The following is a 12174-nucleotide window of genomic DNA, read 5'->3' on the forward strand; positions in this document are numbered from 1 at the left end:
ACTGTGCAATACCTGTATACTGTGCAATATCATTACTCTCATTGTCCAATATCTATTACTCATTGAATATGATCACCACTATTGGGCAATATTTAAATAATGTGCAATAACCCACACTGCATATCACACTGTATATAAAACCATACTTATTTTTTCATATGTATATAGTACACCTTACCCCCCACCCCCCCCTTTTTTTTTTTGCACTACTTATTTACTTATTTTATTTCATGTTGTTATATTTTTTACGTATATGTTGGCACTGGGAAAGGAGTTGCTTATAATCTCATTGTACATGTGTATAGTGACAATAAAAGGCATTCTATTCTATTCTATTTTAAGTACAATCTTGACTCCTACTCAGTGAGCATTACCAGCTTATGCTATATTACACCTTAACTCCAATATATTTTAAGGGGCAATATTGTACTGTTGCACATGTTGTAATCCATCACATTTATCTAGCAGCTTAAGCTACTAGTTAGTCTACTGATTCAAACTTTGCATTAAAAACATAAGCTTATAAAATATAATGCATTGCTAAAGTAGCTTGTGACCCCTTGCCAAAAAGCAGTGTCTAGTTCAGGCCTTTTGTCACATTTGAGATGTATATGAGTTATATATATATATATATATATATATATATATATATATATATATATATATATATATATATATATATGTTAGCACTATATGTTAGCATATATATTATATGTTAGACATTTTTTCTTCTTTTCATGCCCCATTAATCATCTCCCCTCATATTTATGTTGTGACCCTTTGGAGGGGACCCAAACCTAATGCTTGGAACCACTGGACTAAACTACCGTACTGTATGTAAAGTAGTTCAAACTAGCTCCACCTCGACCAGCTACAACAGTAAAATGCTGCTTAATGCGCTAATGCATTAGTGATGACAATCTCATATTTTTACACATAATAATATAACACTCACAGGAACCATTTTCCTGCAGAACGATTACTATTACTTTTGATGCTTTCAGTGTATTTTGCGGGCAATGAAAGATTTTGAATGCAGGACTTTTACTTGTCGTGATGTATTTTCATATTGTTGTATTGCCACCTTTACTACCACTGAGGGGGGGGTTTCCTACATTTCCTAAACTGCCTTTCAACAATCCAAAGAGAAACAGGTAAAAACCTGGTGTTCATCAGGTACCCGACGAACACCAGTAGTTGGTTATCAGCGGTGGACAAAACATTGATCAGATCCTTTGTAATTAAAGAAGAAAAGTCCTTCCTCCTTTCTGATTTGACACCAAAATAAGTCAGAAATCTCATTTTGCAGCTGCCAGAAATACACTTAACGTGATGTGACATCATGTCGCCTACAGAAAAAATGCACCATTAAACACCAAAAATAGGCCCAGAAATACAAAGAATAGTATCTGAGGGTGGATTTTTTTCCCTTTTTTATCAATCAGAGAGTCTATTGTGGCATGATTATCTGTGATTGACAACCATGATTTGTTATCCATTGTCCAAACGCAGAAAAGCACCTCCCATCTGCCACTCCAAACTGCTCCTAAAAATAGTTTGCATCTACAGTTTGATCCAGATGTGATTAAGACAGCTCTGCACACTTCATGCCTGAATAGCTGATGTGTATTGTTTGATAGTTTGTGAAGCTTCATCGTCCATCAGGTCAAAAGAGCAGAGTGAATTGAAATATAGTAGATTCACACCCCAAAATACCTCCCAGCGCCTCCAAAGCTCACCAATTAAAATGTCTTATCTTGTCTTATATCAGCACACAAACAGAGAGCATCTAAAAACAATGACAATTTCTGGTTTATATTAAAGGAATAGTTATACATTTTGGGAAATATGCTTATTTGTTTTATTGCTAAGAGTTAGAAAAGAAGATTGACATCACTCTCATGTCTGTATGCTAACTATGAACCTTGAGATAGGAGCTGAATAGCTTAGCTTAGCATTAAGACTGGAAACGGGGACAAACAGCTAGCCTAGCTATATCCAAAGGGGGAAAAAATCTGTCTAAAAGAACAAGGTAACATGTAAATAAGTGAGGCATATTTTTTAACTTTGGACAGAGCCATGCTAGCTGTTTAACACTGTTTCCATTGTTTATGCTAAGCTAAGCTAAGCTAACCAGCTGCCTGGCTCCAGGTAACTAGCTAACAAGTTACATATTTACCATACAAAGACAGAGTATGGTCAAACTTCTAATCTGTAGCTTTAGCGTACAGACATAAAAGTGGTATTGATCTTCTCATTTGGCAGGGCGAAGAAGCATATTTTCCAAACATTTTGAACTATTCCTTTAACTGCGTACCTCACAAGAACCTGGATGACTGGTGTGTATCTACTCTGGTTCCTGAAGGACTGATAGAAGCATCACATTGGAAACACCATCAGGCAGACAAGTATCTGCTCTGGACTGACTTCTGGGCCCAGCAGAGGCAAATGGCCACTAATGTAACCAAGCATTAAAATAACAGAAATACCTTACAGTACAGTAACCTTGCAGTGAGTACCAGGTTGGCCAAACGGACAGTTTTTGTTGATTGTCAGAGTTGTTGATTCAGCCTGATGGTCATTTTTAAAGCAGTGTAGAGTGTTTGTAGTGTTTAAATAAATCCAGTGAAGTGTGTTTCTGTGCTGGTGAGTGTCTACTTGTGATCGCCGTACTTCTTTATTAATGCAGTTTTACTGTGTTATGGACAGACTAGGTCATCGTGATTTTTCGAACTTTTCCACTTGTGCAGTTACATAATGCAGCAGCGTTTGTGACTGATGCACCAGCAGTTTGGGCAGAGAGCTCTGAAAATCCCAATCACAGAGGCAGGTACACAGAATATGAGTCATGTTGAGTTTTTGTGTGTATATGTGTGTGTGTGTGTGTGTGTGTGTGTGTGTGTGTGTGTCAGTTTTATTGCAGTTCTTACATCACAATTTGTTTAAATAAGGTTTTAGGGCAACATGAGGCAACTTACAGGCAGGGTTGGTAACTATTTCCAATGTAGACTTTTTTATATAGTGTTTTAAATGGTCTTTACACACCAATAGCAATAAATAACTTATGGGCTCTGAAAAAGGAGCGAAAAGATCCGTCATCTGTAGCTGCTGTAATCCTGTGAAAAACAACGCCCACTAATCACTGCCTCGCAGTCCGCTTGGAAAGAACCAATGAAATGCCTCCTTTTCCAGCTGCACGTACTCTACCCCTCCCGTGTACGAGCCTGAGCTCAAAGCGCGTCTTCGCCGCATTGCTTACAGTAGTCACGTTTGTTTTAAACATTCTGTATTATAATATTAGGTGTTTGCTTCCCGGTGAATGAGACATGAAGTAAATCTGCGGTAATTTCTCCGCTCTGCTCTGAAGCAGCGACGCAGCGGTGCTCGTGCACGTGCACATCTGTGTGTGGGTTGGAGCCCCGAGGAGATGCTACTTTCAAATCTTGCTAGCTTTTCAACCTTACCAATCCTGCCTTGAAATGAAACCAGAAAGTCGTCTGAATTGATGCTGCATCAGTCACAAATACCGATAATCGGCCGTCGGACAGTCTGGCGAGGTCAGTGACTCGAGTCTGTTCGGTGTGTTCCGTGCCGTCGTCCGTGCGAGGAACCTGACATGTTGCGTCAGAGGGCGGGCAGTCGGACTCCATGACCAATCTGATTGGTGGAGTGCTAACCCGGAAATGACGAGCAAGATGAGCGTGACTAAGCCGCTCAAAATCTGACGAAAGTCTTTTAAACTGACCTTTGTCGATCTGAAATGAAGACAGATTCAGCAAACACATGGTCTATTTCTCGGTTAAAATGTCTTCAGAAACACGTTTCGGTGAACTATTTTAGTAAAATATGAGATCGTATTCTGAACAAGCGCCATGACAGTCTGGCTTTGAATTTCCGAAAAAAACAGACCCATGTGATGCCTTCGTCCAATCAGCTGCCGGTTTTCATTTTTTGGGTGACAATACAGATTGCCTGCTGTTATGGAGACGTATTACACGCTCAAGTCGGTGTCGCTTCGGTGTGTTCTGAGGCACTTTTTGGACATCGGGGAGCCGGCTGATCAGTCCAACTGCCTTTTCTGCCAACGGTCGGCCGTCGGGTTAGTGTGTCAGGGGTTTAAAAACTCTACAAACTTTAAGAAATAACCCCTGAGTTGTATCAGCACCTCTGAGATTAACAAAAACACTAAATTGGAATTAACTGCAGAGCTGTTGTGTAAGAGGTGTTTTTTTTTTTTTCATCTTGCCTTATCATAGTGCCGTTGCTCAACTGACTCGACGTGAACCTGTTCTGCCGTTCTGCTGTAACCTACCAGTTGTGTACACTGTACGCCTCATGTACTGCAGCGTGCTGCTAGTGGCCGAGATGACTTCCTACTGTTAAGACCTCAAGTCAAAACTTGCATTTGAGTAAGACTTTGCTGTTTACAGTATTCTATGTGCTTTTCCCCTTTTGCATGACTCACTGTTCACTGGGATTCTAGCACCACAAACACCTTCTGTACTTGCAGTCATATCTTTTGCTGTGAAGACTGCCAAGTATCTGTTGTCCGCTTGGAAGTACAGACGCACTGGGCTGTACTAAAATTTGCTGTATTGAAAGGCTAGACGGAGCTGCGTCTCTTAAACACCCTGAATGGAGAGAGAATGTGTAGGCCCGATGTTATGGAGCTTATGCTCGAACACTGATGTGGACTGCAAACGCAGCCTGTGGACCCGGGCTCCACGTAGTGAGGACAGTTGCTGTTCTGTTGCATGTAGGCGTCCGAGAAGGTGAGCTCCTGAGGGATCATGGTGGGTATGGAGCCCCGCAGCTTCTCCTTGCTTCTGTACCACAAGCAGGAGCATATAGTCTGGAAATGCAGCACCTCAGTGTAGACACCTTTTAAATCTTTTGCCTTTGTAGAGTCGTCTGCTACAGGTGTGGAAGAGGTCGAGGCTGAGATTGGTAGCAGATGAGCCACCTCTCCTCTGGGCTTGCCGACGGACGTCAGGGCCCTCTGCTTGGCGTCCCTTCGCTCGTCCTCGGTGTTCATGGTCAGGAAGCGAAGCACCACCAGGTTCAGGAAGGCTCCGACCACCGTCAGGCCCGTCAGAATGTAGACGAAGCAGAAAGCCACATAACGGGGGTCGTTCTGCAGCGCGTCGTCCCTCTGCAGAGCCACGTAGTCTCCGAACCCGATGGTGGTGAGCGTGATGAAGCAGTAGTAAAAGGCGTGGAGGAAGCTCCATCCCTCGCAGTGGGAGAACGCCATGGCCCCCACGCACAGCGTGCTCATGCAAGAGAAGAAGCCCACCGTCACCATGTTTGCCATGGAGACCTCGGCGTGACGCATTCCCAGGCACTTCTTGGCTTGGTGCAGCAGGTACCTGACGAACGTGTTGATCCGCTCACCCAGGCTCTGGAACATGACCAGGGTGAGCGGGATCCCCAGGAGGGCGTAGAACATGCAGAAGACTTTCCCTGAGTCGGTGCTGGGTGCTGCATGGCCGTAACCTGAAGGAGAAGACATCACAGGTTTACACAGACTCAGACACTGTGCACGGGGTGTTGTCTGAGAAGCTGTGTTGTTGTGACTGAGGCAGTTTCACATCAAGCTCCTGTCATAAAATGATTATTTCATTAGGTTGTTGCTTGACACAGGAAACCAACACAGAGTCTCACTAAATCCTCCCATTGATGGGAAACCCAATCACACTCTTCAGCTTGACTTTAATAATAATAATAATAATAATATATTTTATTTGGCAGACGCCTTTCTAGATACACAAGGACATCTTACATGTTTAAGAGGGCATAAAAGGAGAAAATACAATAGAATACATTTAGCTTCATAGAAATACATTTAACAAAATAGACAACATCCGAAAAGAAAGAAGACGAAAAGGGTCTCTATGGCAATGCAGTACTATGAAGACTTAAAGATTAAAAGCTTTCTTAAAAAGGTAGGTCTGTTTTTTGTTTTTTTTTAAGATCAATTTTTTATTGTTTTTTTTATCATTAGACATACAGAACAGAGAAACACAAATTGAACAAGAACAAAAAACCCTCTCCCACCCCCCACCGTCTGCGGTCTCAAGGAAAACTAGTCACGCTCCTCTAGTTCTTGTGATGCTGAGGTCATTAGGTCTGATACCTGTGCTGCTGTGCTTTCCCATAGGTCTGTAGTTGATGATTTGGCTTTGTTAATCCTTGCTGTAGAGAGCTCAAGCATAACTATGTCTTGGTTGCAGTTGATCCAGCTAGCCAAATTCTGGTCAGCAGGAATTCGACATCCCATCACATCAGATATTATTGATGTTGTTTTATTCCAGAACTCATGCACCTGTTCACACTCCCAGACCATATGCAGGAAAGTTCCAGTTTGTTCAGGTTGACAGAACGTGCAATAGGGAGTGGGAATGACTTTAGAGACGTATTTCTTCTGAGGAGTCCGTCTTTAACACGAGAAGGGACATGGTAGGGGGTCAGTAATGTAGCTGGGTGCGAGATTCGGGAGTGCTTTGTAGGTGATGAGGAGGGTCTTAAATTCAATACGGTAGTGCACAGGGAGCCAGTGTTCAGTTACACTGATGAAATGTAAATGAATTAACAGTTAACAATGTTGTGAATTAACAGCTATTTAGTTAGAACTCCCACGTTGTTGTCAGCTGAGACGTTTGACACACTGGAAATAAATCACTTTCTTCTTTTAAGATTATTTTGTTGGGGTATTTTTGCCTTTAATCACCACGCCAGCATGAAAGGGGAGAGAGAGGGGGAAGACATGCAGGAAACCAGCCGGGGCCTCTGCATCGAGAAAGGGGAGAGAGAGGGGGAAGACATGCAGGAAACCAGCCGGGGCCTCTGCATCGAGAAAGGGGAGAGAGAGGGGGAAGACATGCAGGAAACCAGCCGGGGCCTCTGCATCGAGGAATAAACCTCTTTATATGGGCGCATGCTCTACCAACTGAACTACCCGGGCGCCCACCTTTCTTTCTTCTTTCTTGTTGGGTTGTTAGCGACGTGACAAGTTGTTTCCATTATCCAATTACACACAAGTTACATTTTAAAGTGGGTTCTAAAATATTTCTGGAGTCAGTATTCTCAGATTTGACTGTTTAAAGCCAAAATAACAAGAAATGAAGGAATTTTGTCTTTGTCCCATTAGAATTATATTCCTGGTACTTTTTATGTATTTATTTATTTAACCAGGAAAGCCTCATTGGGATATAATTATTCTATTTCTTTACTATGACACCTACTATTCGTGGGTGTCATAGTAAAGAAAGGCAGTGAAAAAAAAACACACACAGACACACAGCATTAGACAGGTTAAACAAAATATACCACAAAATCAAACAGAAATGTGATTCTTAAATCATAAATACAATTTGTAATACAGTCATGTACAATATTCCATCCTAGAAACAGGCTAACAGGCACCTTTAGGCAACCAAAGACCTGTCTAAAACCACATTAAATAAGTAAAACTAATCCAAAACAATAACTTAATGAGACGTAATCATTGTGGACAGGACTTTAAAACAGGATTTAGACATTCATGTAAGGAGATACAATCTACAGACATGTTTTAACCGTTACACCGATGTGGAAACGTGAAAAACACATTTTTCAGTTGCTAGTCAAACATGTATTAGGGTTGTTGGTTTGCCTCGCATGGGGGTAATTTAGCTTCAGTTTGTGCCTCTCATGTTATTACCATTCGAGTCACAGAGCTAAGCGTTTGAATTTCCCAAAATCCTCAAAGACTCCTTTAACCATCTGGATGAAAAAATATTCTGTCTGCTGCACGAGAAAAATATTTGTGACCTGCTTCTGTTTCCTATCCAGAAAGCTTGAACTCCCATCTCTCCTCCATCTCTCCTCCTTTTAGGACAACAAGGAAAATATTTGAAATTGGAAAATAATCCATCAATTTAGACAAATGTAGACAAAATATTGGTTCCAGTGGTGTAGTCTAAGTGATACGCAGGTATACGCAGTATACCCACTAAGAAAGCTCCAGGATTTCCATATACTCACTTAAAAATGTCCAATGAACACGCAACAACATACTTTCCATTATATATTTGATATATTTTGAATTGTCATCTGTTTTTTTTTCTTCACATAGGCTAAATAAAGGTATTTCCACAGTAAATTGGTGCATAAAAGTGTATCCGAATACATGAAATGAAGTCATTGATGCTTAAAACTTCCCTGGGGGAGGACACCCAGACCCACCACTATGATATGCCCAACCCCCCCAAAAAAAACTAAATAAAAAAGGCAGATTCTGGACAATATACAGTACAGTACACCCACTACAATACGTTAGACTACACCACTGATTGGTTCATGTAACACAAACGGAGCAAGGAGATGTAATTTCTTGGCACAATCTTTGTGCCCAAAATGTAGGCCTGTGTGAGTATGTGATACACATGTTTTGCAATACATCTTTTTTTTTTAAATAAAAAAACTGTATAAAAAAAGTATAGATTGTACACAAGAAGAAACAAACCAGTAGGCTAAGTCTAGCTTTGACAGCAGTGAGACACCCCGTCAAAGAGGAAATGATCTTTGTACAATCACTGCCTACAGCCCCGCACTGAGCATCTCTAAATGCAGTGGCTTCCATTAAAAGCTTTTAATATGCTGATTAAGAAACTTGCGCTCACCTATTGTCGTAATCACAGTGATGGCGAAGTAAAAGGACCCAGAGAATTTCCACTGGATTCCTGCTTTGTGAGGTTTGAGCTGTAAGACGACGTGCTCCAGCTCCTCGAAGTTCTCTTTGGTCAAGTTGTATTTGCGCATGAGTTCGTACTTTCTGGCGTCGAGCTTCCTCTTGTGACTCTTCTCCTGCTTGGACTCCAGAGTCTCGAAGACGGCCGCCCCGACCACCAGGTAGGTGAGGATGCTGATGATGAGGGCGAGAGTCCTGGCGTTTTGTCTCTTCATGATAAGAAAAGGGAGAAATGCTATGTGCAGGTGGGGAGCTGAGACTCTTCTGCGACCTTCTCCTGACGCACTCCGGATCCAACAGGAGAGGGGGGGGGCTTTTGGAGACGGAGCTGTTCTCTCAGCACCACTCCCACATCACAGTTGGGTTGCTACTGTATTTGGACTATTTGTCACCGACTTATATTTAGATTCTACAGAAAAGAAACGCAGGGCAATTCCACAGACTGTCAGAAGTAGCAGCTGAAATCATGCGCTCTCCTTTCCGGTAGGCTTTTGCGCACAAACGCGCGCATCTTTCCCACTTGAAGCCAATATAAACAAGTTTTCTCAAGAAGCTGGCACACTCCTCAAGCAGAGGCTCCAACTAACGTCGGGAAATGTAACCAGGTGTATGATCCACGTGTTCATTCCCAGATACAATATTTGCGTAGTGGCTATTTAAACAGACTGGCTCTACTGGCTTCACAAGTTGTCTAGCAACCTAATGATAAGCATCGTTTTCAGTGAGTAAACATTAAAAAGCACATCCTTTTCAGGTTAAGCAGAATTCTTCAGCTCAGACACACAACTTTGAACAAACTGATATAGAAAATAAAGGAGTGTGGTTATTTAAAATGGCATGGAAGAGGACAATATTTACATATCATTTAATATCAGAGTCTTTAGTTTTTCTCCTGTCTAAAATAAAAACTGGCAATGCTGGTTTAAAGGATCACTCTGCCAATTTTACACATGAAGTTGTAGCTATAATGTCTTCTGTGTCTCTGGAGGAGCCTTTTATCAGTGACCCTGATGATGTCATAGTGATGTCATTAGGGTTATCTAGGTTTGAGACTACACATTTAGAGAGCTCAAAAGTGTGGTTCCGGAAGTAAAAATCCCATTTGTTTTCTCATAAGGATTTTGATTATTAGCCATAACGTCTAAACCATGCCAGGTAGATTTACGAGCTGGGAGAGCTGTGCAACGACAGTTTCTGCTCCTGTAGAAGCTAGAAGTCCATATGAAATCAACCTTGTTTCAATGTTCATGTTCATGTTTTATTTGCGATGTTATGGAGAAATACTACACTACCGGTTAAGGAAAAACTCAGGAGCAGCACAACTTATTTCACATCCGTGAAAAAGGGTTGGGAGACTTCTGCTACGTTTACATGTGGCCGGCTATTTTCATAAACGGACATTTCAACCTCTCCGTTTTCAAAAATAACATCGTGCACGGCTGTCAGTTTTCAGAAGAGTGTTCGTTTCCATGTACCCGTGTAAATATGCTGTCAATGCCGTCAAGAGCATGCCAAACCTGTAGACGAAGGGCACAATCAAAGGGAAATGTCTCTGTTTTACCTGTATTACACAGGAGCATTTCATGAACACTCAATTGAGGAGACAATTAAGCAGGCAGTACAGTTTAACCACCATGTGTTATTATGCAATGCCATCCCAACTCTGAAGTTCCTGTCTTCCTGAAGGTGTATTTAAACTCATGCTGGAGGCGTTATGTTTAGCTGAACATTTAAGGGAAACAAAGATATTGCAGGCGCCTAAAACACAGATGCTAAAACCTAGTTCAGCCTATCTCTCTCTCTTTCTTGAAAGCATGCAAAAGTGTGGCTGGGCCACAGTCCTGAGATGAAATATTCCCTTATCATGCAGCTGCCTAGATTCCCTGAATCTGTACAGAGACAAACATAATTATACATGAACAGGTTTGGTTATTAGAGACTGGTCGAATAATCTCGTCAACTGACCTGTGACCTATGAATGACCTGCTGTTTAGGCCTGGCAAACTTGATTCCTTTTAAGGATTCAGGTTATTCTGAGTCACTCACTAAACTGATCCGGGTTGTGCGAGTCACTTGAGTCAGTATTGCTAAATCGCCAAGGAAACTCAGTCCTAGCGAGCTTGCAATGTTTCAGACTGTCTGCTCGACCTAATTGCATTTTAATATACTACATTTATACACCAAATCTACAGTAGGCCTAGGCTACGTGCAGAACATTGTTATTTCAGAAGTGAAAGAATGGCATTTGTTGTGGATTTGCTTTTCACCCTGACTCGAGGAGAGACTTCACTCGCTCTACAGATCCACTCATGACAACATAGCCGGCTGACACGCGCGACTGACTGACTCGAGGACTCAAGAGCTCATGAGTCCCATGGTCTGCGAGCTTGCAATGTTTCCGGCTCTGCGGGAAGTTCCTATAACCTGTCTCGGACTGCCTGCTCACTCAGTCGCTTGAGTTGACTTGTGGAGTTGTGGTTGCCTACGAAATTGTAAGTTATAAAGCTTTTTGCAGCTAAGATGGCTAGGACTAGTAGTAGCTAATGTTGCAAGAGGTTTGTGTGCGGCACTGTTATCATTTTAGCTTGAATTGTAGTAGGACTCAACTGATCCGAGTTAATGATACTAGAGACTTGCGACTCATGAGTTAATTTAAAGAGTCGGATTAAAGATCCGAGTGAGTCACGACTCAAACAGGTTTACTGCTGTTGTCTAAGCTTTCCCTTTGTCTCATTATAGCACAACATGGTGTTCCACCACACTACCCACAATCCTAAGCGTAACAGCGACGTCTCTGATTGGTGGAGCTTAAACCTGCATTCTATCTGAATTCCTGCAGGGGGCGACACGTGCGGTTGCAAAAGGAGCTCGGTTTCTGTAGAAGTCTATGAGAAAGTGACCCACTTCTCACTTGATTTATTACCTCAGTAAACATTGTCATAATGAGTTTATGGTCTCAATCGCTAGTTTGAAGTCTTCTGAAACACAGAATGATGTTCATGTTTTGAATTATGGTCTCGTTGATTTTAAAATCGACGATAAAGCAGGGCGTGTTTTAGGGCGTGGCTATGATGGGATTGCCAGTGAAAGTGTGTAACGTAACGTAGAGTGTAAGGGCTCCTCCCTCACTCCTCCCTCTCATCTAAAATCGTCACATCCGCAACCAGGACGGCTGATGACCCGTAACGGCAAACTACGACGACTCACAGCAGATCTCCACAAACCAATGGGTGACGTCACACATGCTCTGTCCATTAACAGTCTATGGTTACCATGGAAGTGTTTGCCACACCCGCGAACGGCTAGAGCGAGCTGCTACCATTGAAGTCTATGATAGTTTCTGTACACAGTCAGGCCATTTTTGCTGTTTTCAAAATGTTATTTTGCGCCAAATCAAATGTTTTATGGTCACGATTAATCTCAGAGCTGGCTGGCTTGGGTTC

The 12174-nt window shown here is 42.1% G+C and overlaps 1 protein-coding gene across 1 annotated transcript; it reads right to left on the minus strand.

Moving 5' to 3' along the window:
• Positions 1-1415: 1415 nt before the first annotated feature.
• kcnk3b (potassium channel, subfamily K, member 3b) lies at positions 1416-9380 on the minus strand. Its single transcript, XM_078276702.1, has 2 exons — positions 8664-9380; positions 1416-5496 (listed from the first exon to the last, which is right to left on the minus strand). Exons 1-2 carry the CDS (start codon positions 8944-8946, stop codon positions 4604-4606), a joined length of 1176 nt encoding a protein of 391 aa, XP_078132828.1. The 5' UTR covers positions 8947-9380; the 3' UTR covers positions 1416-4603.
• Positions 9381-12174: the final 2794 nt, after the last annotated feature.

Source organism: Sander vitreus, chromosome 20 (assembly GCF_031162955.1).
Source record: "Sander vitreus isolate 19-12246 chromosome 20, sanVit1, whole genome shotgun sequence".
Lineage (NCBI taxonomy): Eukaryota > Metazoa > Chordata > Actinopteri > Perciformes > Percidae > Sander > Sander vitreus.